General features: G+C 41.2%; 1 protein-coding gene across 1 annotated transcript in view; it reads right to left on the bottom strand.

Annotated features, from left to right (window-relative positions):
* Positions 1–3,833: 3,833 nt before the first annotated feature.
* Ar (androgen receptor) overlaps positions 3,834–21,926 on the bottom strand; it is a 173,067-nt gene continuing 154,974 nt past the window's right edge. Inside the window, exons 4-8 of the mRNA XM_052733210.1 lie at positions 21,449–21,736; positions 15,901–16,045; positions 12,317–12,447; positions 11,328–11,485; positions 3,834–10,517 (exon numbers count right to left, since the gene is read on the bottom strand). Of these exons, the coding sequence (XP_052589170.1) occupies positions 10,362–10,517; positions 11,328–11,485; positions 12,317–12,447; positions 15,901–16,045; positions 21,449–21,736 (878 nt within the window). The 3' untranslated portion in view covers positions 3,834–10,361. The remainder of the gene's footprint in view (positions 10,518–11,327; positions 11,486–12,316; positions 12,448–15,900; positions 16,046–21,448; positions 21,737–21,926) is intronic.

Raw genomic sequence — 21,926 nt, 5'->3', positions numbered from 1 at the left:
GAACGGTTGTACAAATAAATATTTCTGAACAACTGAAAGTCAAATGGCTGTGGGAAACATTGGATAATGTGCTTGTGAAGGTCCTTTCAGTCTTTACAGTCGATGAGATTCTCTTTCAAAGTTACTCTAACACTGTAATGACCTATTTTTGACACATCAAAAGGGTTTCTTACTTTGGGTATGCATGTGACCACTGAGTGACTGCTCTGTGTTGTCACAGAGTCTACCTCTTCTGATGGTCTGTTTTCTCATTTGTAATTTGAGACAATGCAATGAGGAGATGTGAAGGAATGTTTACATAGTCTGTGTTAAATCAACTTGTTCTTCATGGAGCCTTGCTGGTTAGCAGTTAGACCAACTCTCCCAAATGACGTTTTCACTTAAGCCATTGAAGGGAGATGAGAAGTTATGGGCTAAAGTGTGTCAAAATTATTGGGATGCTTAAGCCATCCATATCTGCCTGTTATCTCAGAAAGCCATCCCCATAACCATGTCTCTCATTTGCTTGTGCAGTCCCTGTTAGAGCTCATCAAGTGTGTCTCTTCTTTACAGTGGTAAAGAAAGCAACTTGGATTGGGTAGAAGGTAAAGTAGGTTCAGCTACTAGGGTAGTAATTCTTGGCCTGTGTACATAAGAGCCATAGATCAAGAGGCTGAGGCTCTCACTATTTAAGGTTCCAAATAAGCATGCAGGGGCAGGGTAAGTCCTCTTGGATGTCTCATCACCTTGAAATGCTTCCCACATACACATACTTATGGGTGGAATATAAACTGAATCTTAAGGATGGTCCCTTGCTACAGGCTTTAGGCCATAATACCATTACATATTTTGGCTCAGCTTTCCTATATAAAGTAGAAATTTGGAATATGCCTAAAAGCCCTTCTAGCCCTAAGGTTAGCAATTCTAAGCAGGGAATTTATGTTTGTTTGTTTGTTTTACAAGACAGGGTTTCTCAGTGCAACAGCCCAGCTTTCCTTGGAACTTTCTGTGTAGATCAGGCTGGCCTTGAACTCACAGAAATCCACCTGCCTCTGCCTCTTGAGTGCTGGGATTAAGGTGTACACCACCATCTCCCTGACTAAAGTTATCAGTTCTAAATTAAAAATCAACCTTATTTATTTGAGTCGAAGGATATGAGAAAATTGTGGGATAAATGCTAATAGATTACAATTCCAGATTGTTTTAATAATCTAGGGCTATTTGTCCCTGTGCTTTTTCTAATCATGGTCTCAACAATTCTCAGTCATAAAATCCCTCCTCTTTCTTGCTGATTGGACTCCTGGAGCTCCACCTGGGGCCTGGCCGTGGATCTCTGCATCCACTTCCATCAGTCACTGGATGAGAGTTCTAGCATGACAGTCAGGGTGTTTGGCCATCTGATCATCAGAGTAGGTCAGTTTGGGCTTTCTCTCGACCATTGCCAGTAGTCTCTTTTGGAGGTATCTTTGTGGATTTCTGGGGACCTCTCTAGCACTTTGCTTCTTCCTATTCCTGTGGGGTCTTCATTTATCATGGTCTCTTTTTCCTTGTTCTCCCTCTGTGTTCTTGATCCAAACTAGTGGAAACACATGAACTATGAACCAATAGCTGAGGAGCCCCCAACTGGATCAGGCCCTCTGGATAAGTGAGACAGTTGATTAGCTTGGACTGTTTGGGAGGCACCCAGGCAGTGGGACAGGGACCTGTCCTTAGTGCATGAGCTGGATTTTTGGAGCCTGGGGCCTATGCAGGGACACTTTGATAAGTCTGGGATGAGGGGACTGGACCTGCTGAATCTACCAGGCTGAGCTGAATCCCCCAGGGGAGTCTTTGCCCTGGAGGATATGGGAATGGGGGGTGGATTGGGGGGGAGGGGGGTGGGAGGAGGGAGGACAGGGGAATCCGTGGCTGATATGTAAATTAAATTATAAAACTAAAAAAACAAACAAAACAAACAAACAAAAAGACTTTAAAAAATAAAAAATCTAGGGCATGTAATAGACTGTCAACTCACTGAAACCATGGTGCATGACTAGGATTTATTTAGCTTCTACTTATCTCTGCCATTTATATGATAATCTCTATGATAAATACGTGTTTTCACTTTTGTGCCCTTTCCCAAACGTCAAGATTTCAACAGTATCTGTTGTTGTTTTGACACTCTGCCTCCCACCACTTGTTCTCTGAATATTTGTTGAGTATAAACCATGGGTATGCTAGTTCAAAATTGTGTTCTGAAAATAGTGAAAGTCCTTTTCCTTTTCATCTTATGTCATAAATATGAAAAGTAGTTTTGGAGTTTTCAGTTACCATAGTGTTTGGGCTGGAAAAGACTTTCTTTTGCATGTAGTTCCAAATATCTTCTTATAGACATTTACTTTACTGATGAATCAACTCAGATCCAGAAAAAGGTGGTGAGTTTTCCATTTTCATACATTAAATAAGTAGGCTTGGGTCATAGCTGTGTATTAGTTGCATGACCATAAGCAAGTCAATACAGGACTTCTGTCTGCAAGCTCTTTCAAGTCTATTAGGTGTCTTGTCTCTGAACTTGGTGTTGCTACTTCTGGAAAAAACCTGTGGCACATGTTAACCACCTTTCCAGGAACTAAGTGGTGAGTAAAACCAAGTAGTACAGTTGTTGGGTCATTTGTAGATGCAAGGCAGGACAGCCTAAGCATGATGGTCAGTGACCTGTTCTGGATGCAGGCTCTGACTTATGTAACCTACAAACATGCACATTCCTCTTCTTCATTGTAGGCACACAAATACACATGCTAAGAAGTACTGATATTTCTCTCTTTTTGCTCATGCATTGATATGAGGAAAGATTTGAGAAATCCATGTACTTTGAGATGTACAATGATAAAAATGGCTCAATGTGGGAACCCTTTCATGGGGTTCTGGAATTTTAATAGGGAATAGAGCCAAAACAAATAGTCCATCAGCTGTGTGACATATGCTCTCACTGAATCCCCAACCCAAACCAGAGTGGAGACCTGGAACAATTCCTTTTACATGTGAGGATATGAGGCACGGAGAACATTCTTACTGCTGTCTATGATATCTGCAATACCTCAGTTATGGATCGATCATATCTCAATATCAACAATTCAGTTTGGGATTTCATATGTATTAACATTGGGATGCAAAAGCAAGTGCTCTTACTTGAACTGACAAACCAAGAAGTTTGGCTCAGTTTACACTTGAGTGGTTGAGGATAGTATGGTCCCCAAAACAGGGAGGTTGAGAATATGCTCATTCTTTGTCTGAGTTTGGTTCAGACTGAGTAGTGATGCACCATGCTTTTATAGGAAGCAGCACGAGAATGTGAGTAGCTGAGCTTTGGGCAGATTTCCCTTAGCTCACAAACTTGGGGCTTCTCACAAAAGGTTGTGATGGACTTTTGGTGTCCATCTGTGCTTTCTAACACAGATGCTTTGTTATTTTGGTGGTCTCGGGTCAACCTATGCTAAGGTTAAGACAGGGCAAATTTATAACCCCTGGCTAAGAGTTTTTAAAAATATATGAAAATCAAAGTAGCATAAAAGGCCACTGGGCATGATACCAATTCTTGACTCCAATAAAGACAGCCAATAAAAAGAGCTAATGAAAAGAACTCTGATGACATTCATCTGAAATTTTAGATTGTTTTATGTTTTAACAAATTAACAATGGTGATAAGAGGACATTAGCAGCTTTTTTCGGGGCTCTTTGTTAACAATAACTTGAGCCTGCAGCCACAACAGGGGCTGTGGCCAAGTTTTAGCTGGCAGACCAACAAGCCAATATTTTACACAATGGATGACATTTCTAAAACCAGACACAGAGACAAACCAAGAGTCACACACGTATTTCAACAAACAAGTTTCTGCCATTTTTAATTGTATTTAGAGCAACAAAAGATTCCAAGATTACAAAAGAGAACAGAATGCTAGCGCTTGGGGCTGGTCCTGCTGCCCAGTGGAAGCCAAGTGCCGCTGTGAGAACTGAAGCCCCATCGAAAGAAGTTTCAAGCAAAATTAATTTGTTTCTTTTGAAAAAATTTTGAATAATGCTTTCTCTCTTTGCTCTCTCCACGTGAAATTTAATTCTTATCTCTGGTTACATTGTCTATTCCCTCCTACTGCCAAATTAATCTCAAGGACAGTATAAGAATGCCATCTGCAATGCCCTCCCTAATCAATGTACATTATATCTGTCTAGAGGAAAGCTGAATGGTGTGTCAAAAAGTGGTGAGGGAACTCTTTTTTTTAACCTGGGGATCCCAATGGTGGCTACTCTCAGTGGCCAAAGGGACTTATAGGACAACCCCATAGGCACTTCCCTGCAGGACAGTTAGCACCAAGTGCTAAAGTCATGAGATACTGCAAACCTGGTCTGTCTCTCATATAAAGCACAATGACTCAAACTATGAGGCGGCAGACAGAGTGCCTGCAAAGAAATAGTAACATTTCAGAATTGGTTCTTTTGAGGGGGTACTGTATATGTGTGTCATCCAGTTGTTGTTGGCCAATAATATCTACAGCTAAACAACAGTCTTACTGAGTAGCTTACACAGAAACTATTCCAGGCTACCCGTGCTGCCCATTTCACAGCTTCTCGTTTAATTCCATGAAAGGCCAAGAGACAAATGGAACACGGAAAGGAATTAGAACCCTGCTATGCTGAACAAGGACTGAAAAGCACTTAGTGCACATTACCTGCTTCCTGGCCAGAATAAATTGATCATATTAAAGATGGGTCAAAGGCTGTTTTTTTGTTTTTTTGTGTTTTTTTTGTTTTTTGTTTTTTGTTTTTTGCTCTAAAACACCACCTGCTGAATTTAATTATCTACTGTTCTTTTGAGGGATAGGAGAATTCCCAGTGATTTGTTACCTTGGATGAAATTTCAGAAGAAAAGTGACAAGATGTGGGTTTTCTGCCTTCACCTAGAATGCTTGAGGGTTAGGAGGCTCTGGGCAACAGACCCCAGTGTCAAACTATTAACTGAAGAAAAATACCTCTACTCATGAGTAGCAATGGAACTGTACCTACAGAGATATGACTTCTAGTACACTAACAAATTTTAACAGAGAAAAATACATTATCAATTATCAAAATCTTTACAGAACATATCCCAAACCAGAATTAGAGCACACGGACACCCAGTAGCAAGAGCACCTCAATCGCAGGGGAAAGAATTGATGTGACAGAAGGAGCATTTGCTCCAGGTTCCCAAGATCAGGCAACTGCCCTTCTCTAACAAGAATGGTGAGGATCAAAGAAATAACCTTCCTTCTCCCAATGGCCCACATCTCACAAAGAGGATGCTGGCCACTCCTTTGGGTGAGCACTTGGCTCCACATCTGGATTTCTCCCTATTGCAATTCCCAGGAAATTTCAATGAGATTTCACCACCCTTTCCACATTCATCTGTCTTAAGCTAGTAAAGTGCAACACATCATGTACCCTACCTTTTCCTCTTCCACCCCTTTTAAGGCCTGAACACCAGGCCCAATATGGGAAGAGTTATCAATTATCTGATCAATCCAGGTGTCTTATCCATTCTGAGAGAGCATCCAAAATGTAACTGCCACCTCTCTTACAAGTACATGGCATCAGATATGACCTGGAACCAAATATAAAGGTGCAGAGAAAGGTAAAGCTATCAGAACACATTACATCTATATATATAATTCAGTTTTGAAACATGGATACAAATACTCATTTACAATATATTTCAACTTTCTGCCTTACACTGCAGAGAACTTTTTGTGCTGTCCAAACTGGGCAGAAATGAGGGTTTCTGCCTGCCCTCCTTCTAGTGCAAAATCTAATCCTTTAAACGCACCCCTTCTCATCAAGGGTTTCACATCTTCAAATAAGCTAACATGGGCACTAGCAAACACAGTGGCCAAGACCAGCTCCATTTCCAACCATGCAAAGATGGAGCTTCAAGAATTTGCTCTGCAACTACTAGAAAAAAGGAAAGCTAATTCTGCTTATAAAATCAGCTTGTGAAGGACACTATAATCCCATTTTTTTCCAAATTTTCCTCAACACTTCTAAATATGTATATTGTGAGACAACCCTTCCCCACAAAGTCTTCTAAGTAAGTCATCAGAAAAGTCCTTCAGTCTGTCTTTGGATAGTTTACCAAAGAGGAACTAATGCTTGCTCCTTCCCTGCCCTTAACAATTTTGGTATCTTAGCAGATACAATATAATCTTTGGTTACATAATGTAATGCTTTCATCTCCTTTTCTACTTAAAAAATGCTTTCAAAGATTTTCAAAGTGATAAGTGGTAGAAACAAACCTGTCTATAAAGGCAGCCAGGAAAGAAACTTCTTAGTCCAAGAAATTTCACATGCTTAATGGCTTCTTTTGACTTTCAATTTGGGATTTGATCCGGAAGGTTACCATTCGTGGTTCTCAAGTATGAGAACCATGCCTTTCGCCCAATGACTTCTTACCGGAGCAACTAATACAGGAGAATTATAGTCAGCCTCTTTTTGTCCAGAGCTATGCTAGGATCATGCAGGGATAGTCAGTCAGTTGTTTCCAGAAAACTTTCTAAAGTGAGATGCTGCCATAGGTCTTGGGGAGGTATAAGGGATGGCTTGGGCCTTTGTGCCCTGCCAAATTTAAGGGAAAGAAGGGAACAAGACCACACCTGTACTGAATGAAACAGTCAGAAGCCGCTCGAAGCTTAACGTCAGGTAATTTGTGTAGTATCAGGTTATTATGTGGATGGTGGACATAATTTTTTCTTGAAGTGTGTTGAATATATCTTGTTATATATACCTATATGTACTTAGAAATAGAGTATGGACAGAGAAGGATATTAGCATCAGCACATTTCTCAACCTGGACAATTAACCTACCCAAAGGACAGAGTGAAGCTTTTTTTTTCCTCTTTTTTTTCTTTTTTAGTGCCAGTGAACATACATAAAAATATACATATTACTGATTTTCTGTTTTTCAAAGATATATGACAGAATCCTTCAAAAAAATCCCTTTCTCAGAGTAAGCTAATTTAAAAAAATAATGAACTTTCCAAGAACAATAATATTGCCTGTGGCATAGAAAATCTATAGAACAAAGAAGCCAACTCCCATGTCAGCTCAGAGTCCACACACAGTGAGTTGCCCTGTGAATGAGAGTTGTAAGCGATACACGACTCTTTTCTTTAACCACAGAGTTCGTGACTTTGACAGCTGTCTGCTGCCCAGCCCAGATGGGCCTTTTCCATGGTGCTCCTCTTTTTCTCATCCTCACATTCCATTCCCATCGAGCACTGTAAAACTCTTTGGAGATGATCACCTTGACTTGTCCAGTGAGTGATCTTCATCTTCCATCTTACCAGATGAGTGGAGCAATGGCCAGTCATTCACAGGTAAGCACAATGTACCAGCAACACTCACTCTGCTGAATAGAGTGCTTACAAGATGAGACTTCTGCCAGCCACACTAGCTGGAACATTGATGGCCAAAGAAAACAAAAAGAAATGAAACAGAAAATCCCCCCCCAAAAAAGAAGAAAGAAAAGACAAAGCAAAAACCAACCTCTTCTTTGCCTGTGTGGGAGAACACAGCCAAGCTATAACTTTCATTGCTTACTCAAATCCCAATGCAGAAACAGTAGGCATAAGGCCTTGTGTAGGCTGTTTTCTCTAGTTCTGTAACTTTGGAGTTATCTAGTTGGTGTTACTTTAATTGTCCTGCTCTTTCACTGATTTTTGGCTTTTGCAAGTAAAAATAAAAACAAAAACATATACATTCATAAAGACAAGAGTCATGATCTGGAACTCCATAAGATGAAAAACTTCATAGAGAAATGGAACAAAGAGCCTCTAGTATTTACAAAGACAAATATTAGAGTGTTATAATAAAATCCATGTACCACAGAAGATGGAAATTACTTCAAAAGAGATGTAAAGGAACTATTAAAATGTAACACAGTTTAACTGAAAAGAGTGGTGATTTTTTTTCTGTTTAAGACACAGCTAAAAGAGATCCTGTACTTAAGCCAGATGGTGTCATCACAAAGCAAATCAGAATCTACCTATCCTAGCTCAACAAGGGAATCTGTCAGCTTCAGTTTTTGTCCAGCAGCGCTGGATTGTCATATCGCTCATCTTACATTCTCCCTCCCTTGTTATTTAAAGAAGTTGTTTTGCAAATTTGTTTTGCTATTAATATCAACACAGAAATCAGGGAAGGAAACTCATGTGTATCATATCATGTCACTCAGAAACTGTCTTCTCAATCAATTAAAATGGGCAGCTTGGGGGCTGGCCCTTAAATTCTTAAACTCAGCAGTAAAGTGAAGAGCTGAGTGAGGAAGAATTGTACAAATGCAAGAGTAGGTGGGAATTCTTCCTGCACCCAAGCTTCAGGAACAGAGTCCACAGAAAAGAAGGGAATCAATGGACTACATGAAACCAGTGACCCAGGGCATGGATCACTGTTATGTTTATGGGTGCAGTCTATTTGTAGCCACAACAGCGAGATCTGTCCAATGGGAGTCATGGTTCTACAGAATGTCTCAGTGGTCCTGCACCCTCTGACTGAGAGGCAACAACTCTGCTGGGGCGTCTGAGTGACTTTGGCCAAGGTCAGCCCAGCAACTGCAATAGAGGAGGATGAGCAAACTGGTGCCCATCTAGCCAGATGGCATTCATTTATTTGGCTTTAGACTTTGCCTCTGAAGATGCTGGCAGTCTGTATTCTCTTTTTTCCTTCTCTCTTCTTCCCATGATTTCTGCAGGTGAGTATGCTGGGTAGAAAGGAGAACATTTTATGCCTTCTGGTTCTAGTGTCTTCACTCTTCCCAGCTTGGTTACTTAGTTTTTTTTCCTCCATCATGGTCTGGGTAGGCCCTTTAGTCACTCTGAGGAGGAAATTGACATTTCTCCACTTGATAGGTGTATATTGTCTCTGGAGGACAAGGGCAAGGTGCCCGCCCAGTTTTTCTGGTCCCTTTGATGATTTCTTTCCAATTTGTCTAAGGGCTCCAGAAATCTGACTGTTGATGAAAGACATTGAGTGAGATGTCTTTTAGACAGTTGACATCTAAACACAGATGCTGTGGCTGCTGTTCTGCTAGCCTTCATGGTGGTAGTGGGAGGGTGATATTAGCAATGTCTACAAACACATCCACAGACGTGAATAAGCTTTACCACCATAGCTTAAATGCATTTATAGTGAAGTTCAGGCTCACCGAACACTGAAGAACTGTGGAGTGACAACGTGGCTTCAAGGGGTCTATAGGTCCTTTAAAAGTAGAGGAAAAGGTGATTGCTCTAAGTGATCAACTAGTCACTGTCCTTAAAGGGAGAATGGCTAAAAGCCATCACTTCCTTTTCCTCTGACTCCAGCCACAAAGCTCCGCTATGGCTCACATACAGAAATACAGACCTAGATCTGAATGGAGCCTTCCAAAGGGTCAGATCTCTCTGCTTTCTTCTCACTGACCTAACTTCAGTTGAAGTGGCCAAAGTTTTGGCTACAGAGAACATTTAGTTCAAAGCTCTTAGCAAAGCAATGGAAAGTCAGTTGAGGGTGGAAGCAGAGGTTGAGAGAGAAAAGGATTTGAAGGAGGAGGCATTCCCATGCAGACAAGTTTACAGACGAGAAGCACATTTCAACACAATGGATCGTACTGCAACTGAGCACTCTAGCACTCAGGGACAAAGGCTGTGGGGGAAGCAATGGTCATCCATCTGCCCTCCTTGTCCTCTTTTCTCTCTAGCCTACCAGTAAGCTTTGGGGTCATCCTGCTCTTTAATGGCAATAGCCATTAGCAACAATTGAAGTTTCCCACAGAGAGACAGGATGAACAACAACAGTGACTCCTCATGTACCTGTGATTTTAACTTTCTTCCAGTCACTGTTGGCTCCTTTGGGAATCCTATGTGTTTATTTATTTCTTGTGAAGAAACAAAGCTAGCATGTTTTTTTTTTTTGGCTTTTTATTTTCTATGTTTGTTTCTTCCCAAGATACTTATAGCTCTTTAAACTCCACATGGCATAAGGTGAGTAATCATTGGCGTGGTGGGCACACAGCACAGTGCTGTAAACAAGCACGATTGACACTGGGCCACATAGGGGTCATCACAGATTCAAAGAAATACAACACAACTCAAAACGCAAGCAGGAGCCACAACAAGCAGCAGATTCAAAATGTGCCATTGGAGGGTGAAAGAGGGAGAGAAGAAGAAAAGGAAAGAAGGAAAAGCCCAGGAAATAGAACTGAGGAATATGTTCATGACAGACTGTACATCAGTAGAGGAATTTCCCCCAAGGCACTGCAGAGAAGTAGTGCAGAATTATATAACAGGCAGAAGACATCTGAAAAGGGGAACAAGGTGCATTTGGGTATGAAGGTTTCCAAATCTTCACTGTGTGTGGAAATAGATGGGCTTGACTTTCCCAGAAAGGATCTTCGGCACTTGCACAGAGATGATCTCTGCCATCATTTCAGGAAAGTCTACACTCACCATGTGGGACTTGATTAGCAGGTCAAAAGTGAATTGATGCAGCTCTCTTGCGATCTGTAGGGAGAGTAAGAGACAGAACAAATGTGGTTCTTAAAAGCTGGGCTCCTGCCCAGCTCCCCTCCCACCTCAGAATTCCAGTACCTTTAGCATTTTTGTCCCAAGGCCTAGCCTTGATCCTTCCCAGTGAGTGAGTGATTGTGTGTGTGTGTGTCTGTGTATCTACCCATTTGTGTGTTTGAAAAATGATCTCCAGGGAGGCACCGAGGGCTCCTAGATATCATTTATACCATTTCAAGTCCTCTGACTTAGGACTGAGTGTTCCTCTTTTCCACTCCTCCATTACACACACCACACACACACACACACACACACACACACACACACACACACACACACTTTCAATCTCTTTCTCTGTCTCTCTACCTCCCTCCTTCCCACTATCCCTCCTTCCTTCTTCCCCCTTCTACACACCTACACACACACCACACACACACACACACACACACACACACACACACACACACACATACACACACAAACTCACATGCACATTACTCAAGGAAAAGAGGAAAGAAAAATATCTAGGCCTGTTTTGTCTGCCTGGGAAATTCATCTGCCTTAAGCTTCTTCCCTGCAACCCAGCTTCTCTGTACTCAACTCTTCCACCCCTTTCACAACATCCAGCTGGGACACTGTGACCTGTGTTCCTTTCTTTTCCATTGCATTTTCTCTTGGACTATACTCAAAGCCAGAGGCAAATGGAAGCACCTCCCAACAGGTGGTGCCAGACCCTAGAGGAGTCTATTATCACTGGGCTCTATCAGGCTGCTCTCCCTGATAAAGCACCCTCTGTAGTTTGCTTACAGGCTGCACAGAATCCAGGAGCTTGGTGAGCTGGTAGAAGCGCCTTGAGCAGGATGTGGGATTTTTTCTTTTGCATGCAATGATACGATCGAGTTCCTTGATGTAGTTCATTCGAAGTTCATCAAAGAATTTTTGATTTTTCAGCCCATCCACTGGAACTGATGTGGGATGAAGACAGAATGGGGAGGGGAAGCATGCCCACGAAGGAGCATTAGACAAAGCACCAAGTTTTCTGACCACAAACTTGACCCCCCACCCCCACACAGAGGTAACCATCTATTTGGCTTTTTGTCTGTTGAAGTCTGTCTGCCTGGGGCCTTCAGAGTAAAGGATTTTCTGTACTTAACATGGAGGAGTTAGATAAAATAGACTGAACTTTCTTTTGGACTAGTTTTTTCATGTACCCATTTCTCAGGTCCCAAACGTTTTTGTTCTCTATCAAACTGTGATTTAGACATTCAAAAAAAAAAAAAAACCTGGGTTATCAAATATCAAAAGCCTCTATTCTCCCCCATTACACTCTGCTTAGAGAAGACATTAAAGAAAGCTTCCTTGACTGCCAAGCAAATCCTGTCTCAGTTGCTTCAGCCTCCTTTGGTAGCTAGAAAAGGAAATGTCCTCTAGGAGGTGATCCCTCCTGCTGTACTCCTCTGCAAGGAATGCAAGCTAACTCATGCCTGTTGCTACAGTAGAGACTGCTGTAGAGGCTCATTACAACATCTTCAAAGGCCTTATCTCAGTGAGGGAGTGAGGGTAGAGAATCTGGTAGAGGCTGAATTCTACCCATGAAACTGATCTCTACCCACAAAATTGGTCTTTGTAAGGAGAAAGGATGCTGAGGGGACATGGAGGGTGAAGGGAGGGAGAGAGAAGAAGGGAAATGTCCAGGAGCTGTATTCTCCCTAATAACAGTTTAGTGGAAAATGTAGCCCCCCCCCCCTGGAGCCTCTGTGCTCCCAGTGGTGTCCTCTGCAGGCCCAGGTACTTACTAATGCTGAAGAGTAGCAGTGCTTTCATGCACAGGAATTCCTGGGGGGTTATCTGGAGCCATCCAAATTCTTGAGACAGGTGCCTCATCCGCACACACTGGCTGTACATCCGAGACTTGTGCATGCGGTACCTAAGCAAGAGACATAGAGATGAAAAGGAGTAATGAGGGGAGCCTTCCAACCAGCATACAGGAAATGTCTCTTGAAGCCCCTCCCTCCCACGATTTTCCAAGAAAAGCTGGCTGTTTGTCCTGCTAGGACTTCAGTCACTGTTCTCTCTGTCCCCCAAACTTCTGATATCCAGATAAGGACTCATCTTCTCTGGTCAGGATATGGTTTAGCACATGGAATTTCCAGGTCTGCATTTCCTTTCTGTTTCCTGAGTCAGGGACAGGAAAGCATAACCAAATGAACACAATGGGGCAGGGACATGGTCTCCCTGACTACAGTGTTAGGATCTCAGCTACAGCCAGAGCCAGGACCTGCCATCTAGGCAGCCCATTTCAGGATTTCTCAGAGAGACTACCAGGGAATCTGCTCTTAATGTAAGAATGCCAGGGTTTGCAAGTAGCCACAGGTGTTTATCTTGTCAACACCCCTGCCTGCCATTTCCTGTAATAGAAATGGAATCATTTCTTTAAAAACACCTAGCAATAGATATAAATTGCACATTGTCCTTTCACAATGAGTTCCAGTGCTTCTAAATGTGCTAGGGGTGTTTTGCAATGCCTATTCTCAATATCCTCTGCAGAGAGGAGCCCACTCCCTCAAAAACTGGCTGTTCCTTACCACAGTTTGGGAGTTGTAAACATCTGTGAGCTGCTTTCTTATGGTGAGTTGTGAACAGATTATCACATTATCACCTATAAATTATGTGGGGAAATGGCCAAGGCTTGGACAGTTTTAGGGTGGAGACAACCTCTCTGTTCCATGTCTGGCTATGGCAGCTCTCTAGGAAAAGACACAGTATCTCCAACTAGTAGGCCTCTAAGTTGAGAAGTGTGTGTATGTAGCGGGGGGGGGGGGGGTGAGAAAGAAAAAAGAGAGAACAGGGGGAGGAGAGAATTCATTTGTAGTGTGTGAAGGAAGAAAGAGGAATTTGACACCAGCTTAAGTGCCTAAGTGATGAGGACAAAGACCTCTCAGATGGACTATAAAGACCATGTTTTGATATTCTGGTTCCCAAGCCACTAGCCTGAGCAGGCTTATCATTGCCTGGGCAGAAGCTCTGAAGCCTATCTCATAGAGACCTTGGCTGCCCTGGAGAAGGAGAGAAGGTGGCAGGTGGTGAATTACTCAATTCAGGCTGAAATACAGCTGGACAAGGGAAGTGTTTAGATGGTATCACAAGTCAATTGAGCAGAACAGTGCTGCTCTAAGCTCTTTTACCCTAGAGGACATTTGAGTAAGTTCTGCCTTCCCTGGAACCTAGCAGTGCTCCCGTCCTAATTTCCATTGCATTTGCATGCCTCTGTTGTTGTCAACATTGCAGTGTTTGAAATCATGATGCTGGCATAAAGGATTCCTAGAATATTTTTGTAGGCCCCTGAGACAGAAAATAAAGGGAGTGGATAGGAGAGAGGAGAAAAAAGCAATGAAAGGAATTCAAAGAGGAAATAAACAGGAAGCAGGAAGAAAGAGTTGGGAGAGAATTAAAGGAAGGAAAGGGGAAGTGCAGTAGGGGGTAAAAATAAGGGGTAAGGATGGAATCCAAAAGGGGAGCAGAAGTAGGCATTGATGAAAGAGAAGATTAAAGGAAAAGTGAAGATTGGAAAACACTAAACATAGTGACTGGTACATGGTAAGCGCTTAGTTAATGATGTGTAAGGAAGGTGCTGTTATATTATTATTCATCATTCTATGGTGAGAGATGTATGACTCAGAGAGCTGCAGCAATTCTCACATGGCTACCAAGCTAGAATTTAAGCCCATTATCCTTACAGCACGGATTTCCACAAAGAAGGGAAGAATGAAGAAAACTTTACTGACAACAGAGTTTTGGCATTCCATTGAGCAGCATATGGCTTTTTTCAGCTTCAAGTCCCCATCTCTGTCTCTCTGGATCACAATTGACAGCCATTATTGTTCTCAACTGAGGAGTACTGCATTCCCAGTGGACAGTAGAGATGTATGGCGTCAGTTTGGGTCTCAAAATGACTGAAATCTTATTTATTAAGCAGGTACCAGGGATACTAAACATAATGCATTATGCAAAACTGCATAACATCTTGTATGTGAAAACATCCCAAAATATCAACAGTATCTGTATTGAGAAGCACTGGTCTAGATATTTGTAAGGACTCTGATGGCTGTATTGCAATTGGTTTCTAGAAACGTGAAGGAGCCTTGCAGCTTGATAGATCTAAGCCTGATACCTTCAGAAGCTCTGTGGCATCTTCTCATGAGATGAGTGAGACCTAGCTACAAAGCTGAAGTAGGGTGCCATAGGCATTCTTGGAGAGAGAAGGAAATGGCTATTTAGAAATTGATCACAGTGCAGACCCCTAAAGGTCATAGGGCTCTGAGGAAAGTGGAGCTTGAGGAGTTGATTCAGTCAGTAGCAGCAGTAGTTATGGGGCTTTACAATGTCTACCCCAGAAGATGGCATCAAAGGTAACTCTTGGAAGGTCTGGAAACCAAAGTCCTAGTGGCTATTCTTAGCTTCTGACTACCAGGGCTGGCCAGGTTGAAAGAGCAGCTGGGGACACTTACTCTGCCTTTCATGGCACAGCTGTGTTTTAAGGAACCAGAAACCTGTGGATTTTATTTAAAGACCTGAAAGAGGAGGAAGCTTAATTCCTTCCCTGTTTGAAGGGATTCTCTGTAATGAAACTAGCTCAAGGTTCCTGGGTAAGTTATTCTGGTCAGCCCCATTCATAGTACCACTATCAGGAAAGCGGGAAAGGACATGAAAATGGGATCCCTAGACTTTTTCCTTCCCTTCCTTTCCTTTCCCACCCTTTCCATTGATTTTTCCAGTTTCTTTCCTTTCTTTCTCATCCAGTGGGAGAAGATGTTACTTTGCAGCCTCGGCTAGTGGCTCATTTTGAATGTCCTACACAAGTTAATTTAATCTTGAACTCCTGATCCTCCTGTCTCAGTCCTTTGAATGCTAGGATTCTTTGAGCCATCATTCCTGGCCTAAATGATTTTTTTAAGTCTTGTTTTTAAACCATTGGCCAGGAAGACTACACCCATCAATTTCCATTTAAAATGGTTAAGGGGTTTTGTCCAAAGATCAAGACATGGATTATAGCAGAACTAAGACTTTAGGAGAGAATATGATTCCAAAATCTAAGCCCCTTGGTTAAATTCATGAAAGATAAATATAGCCAGTAGGAAGACAGATATGAATTCAATCTATTTAAGAAAAGGGAAATAGCGGGGCCATTTGATTTTGACACATATAACCTCCCACGTCCCAAAAGACATGACTATCTATGAAAACATATCAATTTACCATGGGAATTCAGTGAGACAGGTTTTTGAAAGTCCCGGCATGAAAGTAATTGCTCAACAAATAGTGACTGACAGAGTCCTCAGTGGTAGCAAAGGGACACAAGGCTGGTCATAGAAGTACTTACTCATTGAAAACCAGGTCAGGTGCAAAGTAGAGCATCCTGGAGTTGACGTTAGTGAAGGATCGCCAACCCATGGCAAATACCATGAGTCCCATCCAGGAATACTGAATGACTGCCATCTGGTCATCCACATGCAAGTTGCGGAATCCTGGAGAAGATGGGGCAGAGGCAAAGTCAGATTGCCATTGGTGGGCTGAGTTATGTCTGGGCCTCTGCTTTGCTGAGAATTTGCCCCTACACAGCCACTGAGGAGCCCTAAAGAACATCATTGACAGCTCTTGAGGGAAGGGTTGTGAAGAAGAAAAATCTGCATGGTGGCGACCCATTCTCCTTCACTGAGCTCTTCCAATGAGACCATGATAGCATCAGAAAGAGTACTGATGTTTGGAAGAGAGTCACAGTCTCACACTACTTATGGTGAGTTGACTCTTTTCTGAGCCCTTTACTTCTATTACTCATTTCATCTTTAGATGGAATATTATATATATAATATATATATGACATATATATTATAATATAACACATATATATATATATATATGTATATATATGTACTTTCATTATCCCCTTTCTGTGCATCAGTAAAAATGAGTTACAGAGAAGCTCGGGAATATGTTCAAGGTCTTATGTCTATATCTAGCAGACTGATTTCCCAAGCCCATATTCTTGATCATTGCACCTTTGGCAAGATTCAGTTTAATTGCCAGTTCTCCTACGTGGGCAATTCTTCTCCTTTTACAAAGCTGTCTTCTAGTTGTAATCTGATGTCAGCCATGCCACAACTGGGAGGAGGATGCTCTTACATATCTGCAACTTATGGGAGGTGTTTAACAAGCATTGCTCTCTCTAGCCCCTCTTTAGGTTTTTGTCCTCCATGAATCTCTTTCTGCTCCAAACTTTCTTTCCATTTTTTTCTACTTAGCTCTGACCCTCCTAGTTTTATACCTTCCTCACCCCTAAGCTGCTGCTGTTATACAGAAGCAGGCTCTGTATGACCTGCACTACTAGACTAATTTCCTGTCACTTGCCTTCTGATAATTAAGGCCCATCCCTTCTTTAAAACTTAAAATTTGTTGAATGCCTCATGCTTTTCCAGGCCTCGGCCTAGGCAGATGCTTTTGCTTGGGATGTAACACTTACATATCGTTCAAGTATTTTTCCAAAACTACCTCCTCTGTGAAGCATTTTCCTACTTATCCAAGAGCATGGATCAATGATCATTCCTTTATCCTTTCAAGGAACCTGGAGTAGCTTTAGACAACTAAAGAACTCAGTTCACAATATCATGATTTAGAAATGGACACATCTTTCTCCTCTACAAGACTTCAAGCTTATCTTTCTATTCATCATTAATACATAGTGTATCCTAGGTATTTGACTGGACAGTTGAAAAACATTAATCAAACATACAAGGTATGGCTCCTCAATATTTTTCATCCAATTTTTATAGAAGGGGAGCAATTTGATTTCCTCCAAATGGCTTGCCTTAAGTGCAGGAATGAGCCTCCCAAAAGTTATATCTGTAATATCACATAGGTAGAACATACAGGCCAAGTTTCCTGGAACTTTCCAATTCTTTGCATGGTTAAAAAAATTAGAAGTATTACCCCACAGATCATCCTTACTAGTACCTCCTTTATTTTTCTACTACACATTCAGAATTATCATTATGAATGTTTCTTTGAATTTAGAACAAGCATCTGTGAACATTTGATTCTAATGACCCCAGATGATAGGCAATGTGACACTTATTTTATCAACATAGAACCTGAAAATTAGGGCAGTTATGTGACTTGCCCAAGGTCATGCTGTCAGTATGGCTGAACTGGAACTGGAATCCAGGAATCCTAGTTCTCTGTTCCATTCTATTTTTTTTTCGAGACAGGGTTTCTCTGTGTAGCTTCGCACCTTTCCTGGAACTCACAGAGATCCACCTGCCTCTGATTCCTGAGTGCTGGGATTGAAGGTGTGCGCCACCACTGCCCAGATCCATTCATTCTTTTAATCATCTGCTGATGGTCACAGCTCAGAGATTATGCAGGTCATCTGCTTTTCTTAGCCATGGGCTCAAGTGTGAGGTCTTCACTATCAGAATGCTCTCTTCCCACTCACCCACCTACTCACACCCTTCCATTTTCATTTTGTTTTAGATCTCAAGTCTCCTAGTCATGTGCTATTCTAGAATCCCTCATAACATCACCCTGGGCTGTAATCTTAGCTCCCAGGTCAGTGCTTCTTTCTTCATTATATTAACAAATGTATAGACTGGCTGGAGCCTCACACTACAGAGCAGTTCTCTCCTGGCACCCTTCTATAGCATAGAACCCCTGGGTCTGATCTTTCCCCATAGAAGACAAGAGGCCAGGTTTAATGAGGCTACAGTTAAGGTTCACATGGGGAAAGAGTCTGGGAGTTTGAACACTGAGCATCTGTGGTGCGATGCAGTAGATAGGAAAAAAAGCCCTGGTTGGTAAGCCTTTCTCTTCTGATGGAATATGTGAATTTGAAACTATGTGGAGCGGGGTAAGTATTAAACTGTGCAGGTATCAAAGAAACTATACAGATGTCTGCCCTCCAATTCTCCAACACCAGAGAATTAACAAAAAGATGAAAGGGGAACATTTCAGTTAAGCTGCAATACTAATTAACAGTACATAGAGTTGCTTAGCATTCAGACACTGTACCTTTGAACACACAAACAATGTAGAACACCAGTTTTCCATTATATTGCACTCTGTTTGCAATACCTGACTGTTCTTTTAATGCATAGCTTTTGAAGTAGCCTGTTCAGACTACATGGATAACAAGGGAAGATGGGGGAAACTGCAGTCTCAGGCAATTGTTATTGTGAAATACAAGGAACTATGCTCAGGTTTTGAGACACAACCAACAAGGAGTAGATGATGTTTCCTTCTTTTCTTATTAGACAGTTCAAACCTGAGGTCAGTGTCAAAGAAAGGCTGGTGGCAAGTTAGATTGAGCTTAATGCAAGCTATAGCTTTAACACTCAATCATCATAATTATAAGCTACCATCTAGAGAGCAGCTACTGTGTTTCACCTCCTGTACTAGGTATTCTTTATACACAAACTTTATGCTGATGACAGTTCTCAAAGTGTTTTACCATCTCTAAAAATGAGGAAAAAGCTGCACAAAGACCAGTGATTTACTTAAGGTTATATATCAAGCCATTGCTAGGATTCCAAACCAGATCTATCTGATTCTAAATATGCTATGTATATACAATTGATTCAAGTGTCTCCAATTTTTAATTATAATTATTAGTGTGCCAGGTACCTTATGAGAAATTTTCCAGGTGTTATCATCATTACAGAAAATGTACAACAAAATTCATCTGACTAGGCTCTTGTATAGAACAGAAACTCACACGTTGAATGTGCAAATTACATAAACTAGTAGGTGATTATGGACAATTTGAATAGCCATTCTTATGAATGCAGTAATCAGCTTCCTTTAGGAGCTATTCTTCTAAATGATTCAGTGTCAGAGGTCATTTGTTCTGGAAAGACAGACGCTAAACTGATTTTGGCTCACAGATTTGTTAATGCAATGAGAAGGCTTCCCATGCTGAGGGTTGAGCCGTGGACAGCTAGTATTTCCAGGTAAAAGAAATTCTGCCATGGCCATTGGCACTAGATTATTTCTAAGTTCACTAAATTAGAAATCAAAGTATCTGAGCTCAAGCTCTAGTTCCATTGTTAAGCAACCAATATCATAAGTTAGTGTTTGAGCTGTGGTATGTGGGAGAGAAATAACAAGATCATTTTTGAGACTCATATATATGAAAAGGTTATGAATCCTATAAAATGAGAGATGTTAAATATTTGGAAATTGAGAATCTCCATTAAAAATGGCATCAAGACATCCAGCTGGATAAATGATAATAATGTCTTTTCTCTTGTTTGTATTCTTGCTCCCCGTGTGAACTCTCAGTTTTGGCACAGTGCATATCCAGCCTCAGTCCTTGGGCTTCCTGCCCAGTAATCTTATTGGCTACTTAAACCCTGTTTTCTGATATGAGAAAGCAGTAGGGAAGTTCTAGAAGCTGGGACTGGGGCCTTGTGAGTTAGAAATACAAAATGAGTTCTTGACAATCAAAACGCAAAGTTTTCATAAGCAGAAAGCCCACTACATGATTCAAGTGGCCTTCCAGGAGGTTTGGACCCCTCATTGTAAAGCCAAGAATGACAGAAACAGAGAGCTATTACACACAATAGCTAGAGTTCATAGGTTAGAGGTAGTTTAGAATTGGGAGGGCCTGGGCTCGAGTTGCATTTATTTTACTTTATATATGCACATATGTACTTTTGTCTTTAACTGTAAGATAATCACAACTCTTGTCAGAATTTAATTCCATATAAAATAGAGAAATGGGCACCTACTTCGCAGGGAATTCTTATGATAAACCAATCAGAAAACTGCTTTTTTTTTTTTCACTATAACGAATAGCAGTTTTCATTAAAAGGTAGGTTAATCTTTGACTTCACAGGAAGAGACTTGGTTGTTGAAATTTCAAAAGAATTTTTGAATCAGACAGTCTCAGGATTGGGAGAATCTTTAAAGAGCATACGCTTCATTGCCTGTCAAAATGAATTCCCAACAGCCCCAAGATTGTGTGCCAGTGATTAGCAGCTATGGCTTAGTTGGGGGTAGTACTGAGGGAGATAAGATGGTGAAGTGGTGAGGATTAGGCAGAGATTCTGGTTTAAGTCAATTGAGTGGGTCACTTGTATCTGTGCACAATGCTTTTTAAGAAATAAACAGTTTGTTTACTAAAGGAATGTTTGTGAATCCATAGATAGAAGCTATCTAAAACTTCCCTAATCTGTTATAGCTAAATTATAAGACGTATTTAAATAACAATGATCTACTAAGTGAGTTCCCATTCTTTACTGGAGGTATCTTAGAGAAGTAAAATAATCATGTAGTAATTCTTTCAGCATGACCTAACCTTTCTTCCCACTGTAATTTCTAAAGTACTGAAAAAAAACTACTAAGTGTTCCTTGAAGTGAAGTTTAAAAGTCATCAGGTTAGTCCAAAATGCTCTTGATATGTACAAATAGAGAAACAGACCCAGAAGAGCAAAGGCTCACAAATTGGTTTTGAGCAGAGCTAAGACAAGAACCCAAATATATTCTGGCTTCCAACTTTTTTTCTACCATACCATATAGAAATGCCTGTGGGCTAGTTCAGACTTAATACTACCTCTGGCATGAACTTACATGTTACATATAGAAGAAGATCTTGAGGTTTATGTATGAAGCTATAGCTCTAGGATATGTGATTTGGGGTTAAATGACAAAGTGTAATCACTGTGCATTAGTGGAGTCATAGAGGATCCTGGCATGCTGTCTTTCTTCTTGCTTTCTGACTTTCAATTTCCTCAATGACTAAAGTGAGAATTTTCTGTGACAATCATTTATCTACAGTGTGGCATTGAATACCACTTGAGTTAACAAGTACCGGCCCAAAGAACCATTCAATAAATATGATATCCCTTATCCCACATCCTTATTTTCCTTTTCCTTACCGGGCAAGGCCTTGGCCCACTTGACCACATGAACAAGCTGTCTCTCACCAAGCTCGTTGAGGCTAGATAACAGGGCAGCAAAGGAGTCAGGCTGGTTGTTGTCATGTCCAGCACACACCACTCCTGGCTCAATGGCTTCCAGGACATTCAGAAAGATAGGCTGACATTCATAGCCTTCAATGTGAGATACTGTCATCTTCTGGGATGGGTCCTCAGTGGGACTGCCAGCACTGGAATTTTCTCCTTCCTCCTGTAGTTTTAGATTTCCAAGTTTTTTCAGCTTACGAGCTATCAAGAAGTAAAAGAAATATGAATTTATTAATTTATTATCAGTGGCCCAAAATACACACTACAGTTACCCTATTGGGAAAAGTGATTGAGCCAAAAAAAAAATAGATCTTTCTCTCTTGTCATAGAGTCTAAGTTTCTTAAGGACAAGTATTTATTCAACACTGGTTGGATGAGTGAGTTAGCATCC

The sequence above is a fragment of the Peromyscus californicus genome, unplaced genomic scaffold (genome assembly GCF_007827085.1).
Source record: "Peromyscus californicus insignis strain IS unplaced genomic scaffold, ASM782708v3 Scaffold_10__1_contigs__length_136768540, whole genome shotgun sequence".
Lineage (NCBI taxonomy): Eukaryota > Metazoa > Chordata > Mammalia > Rodentia > Cricetidae > Peromyscus > Peromyscus californicus.
This window is presented reverse-complemented; position numbering and strand designations above follow the sequence as displayed.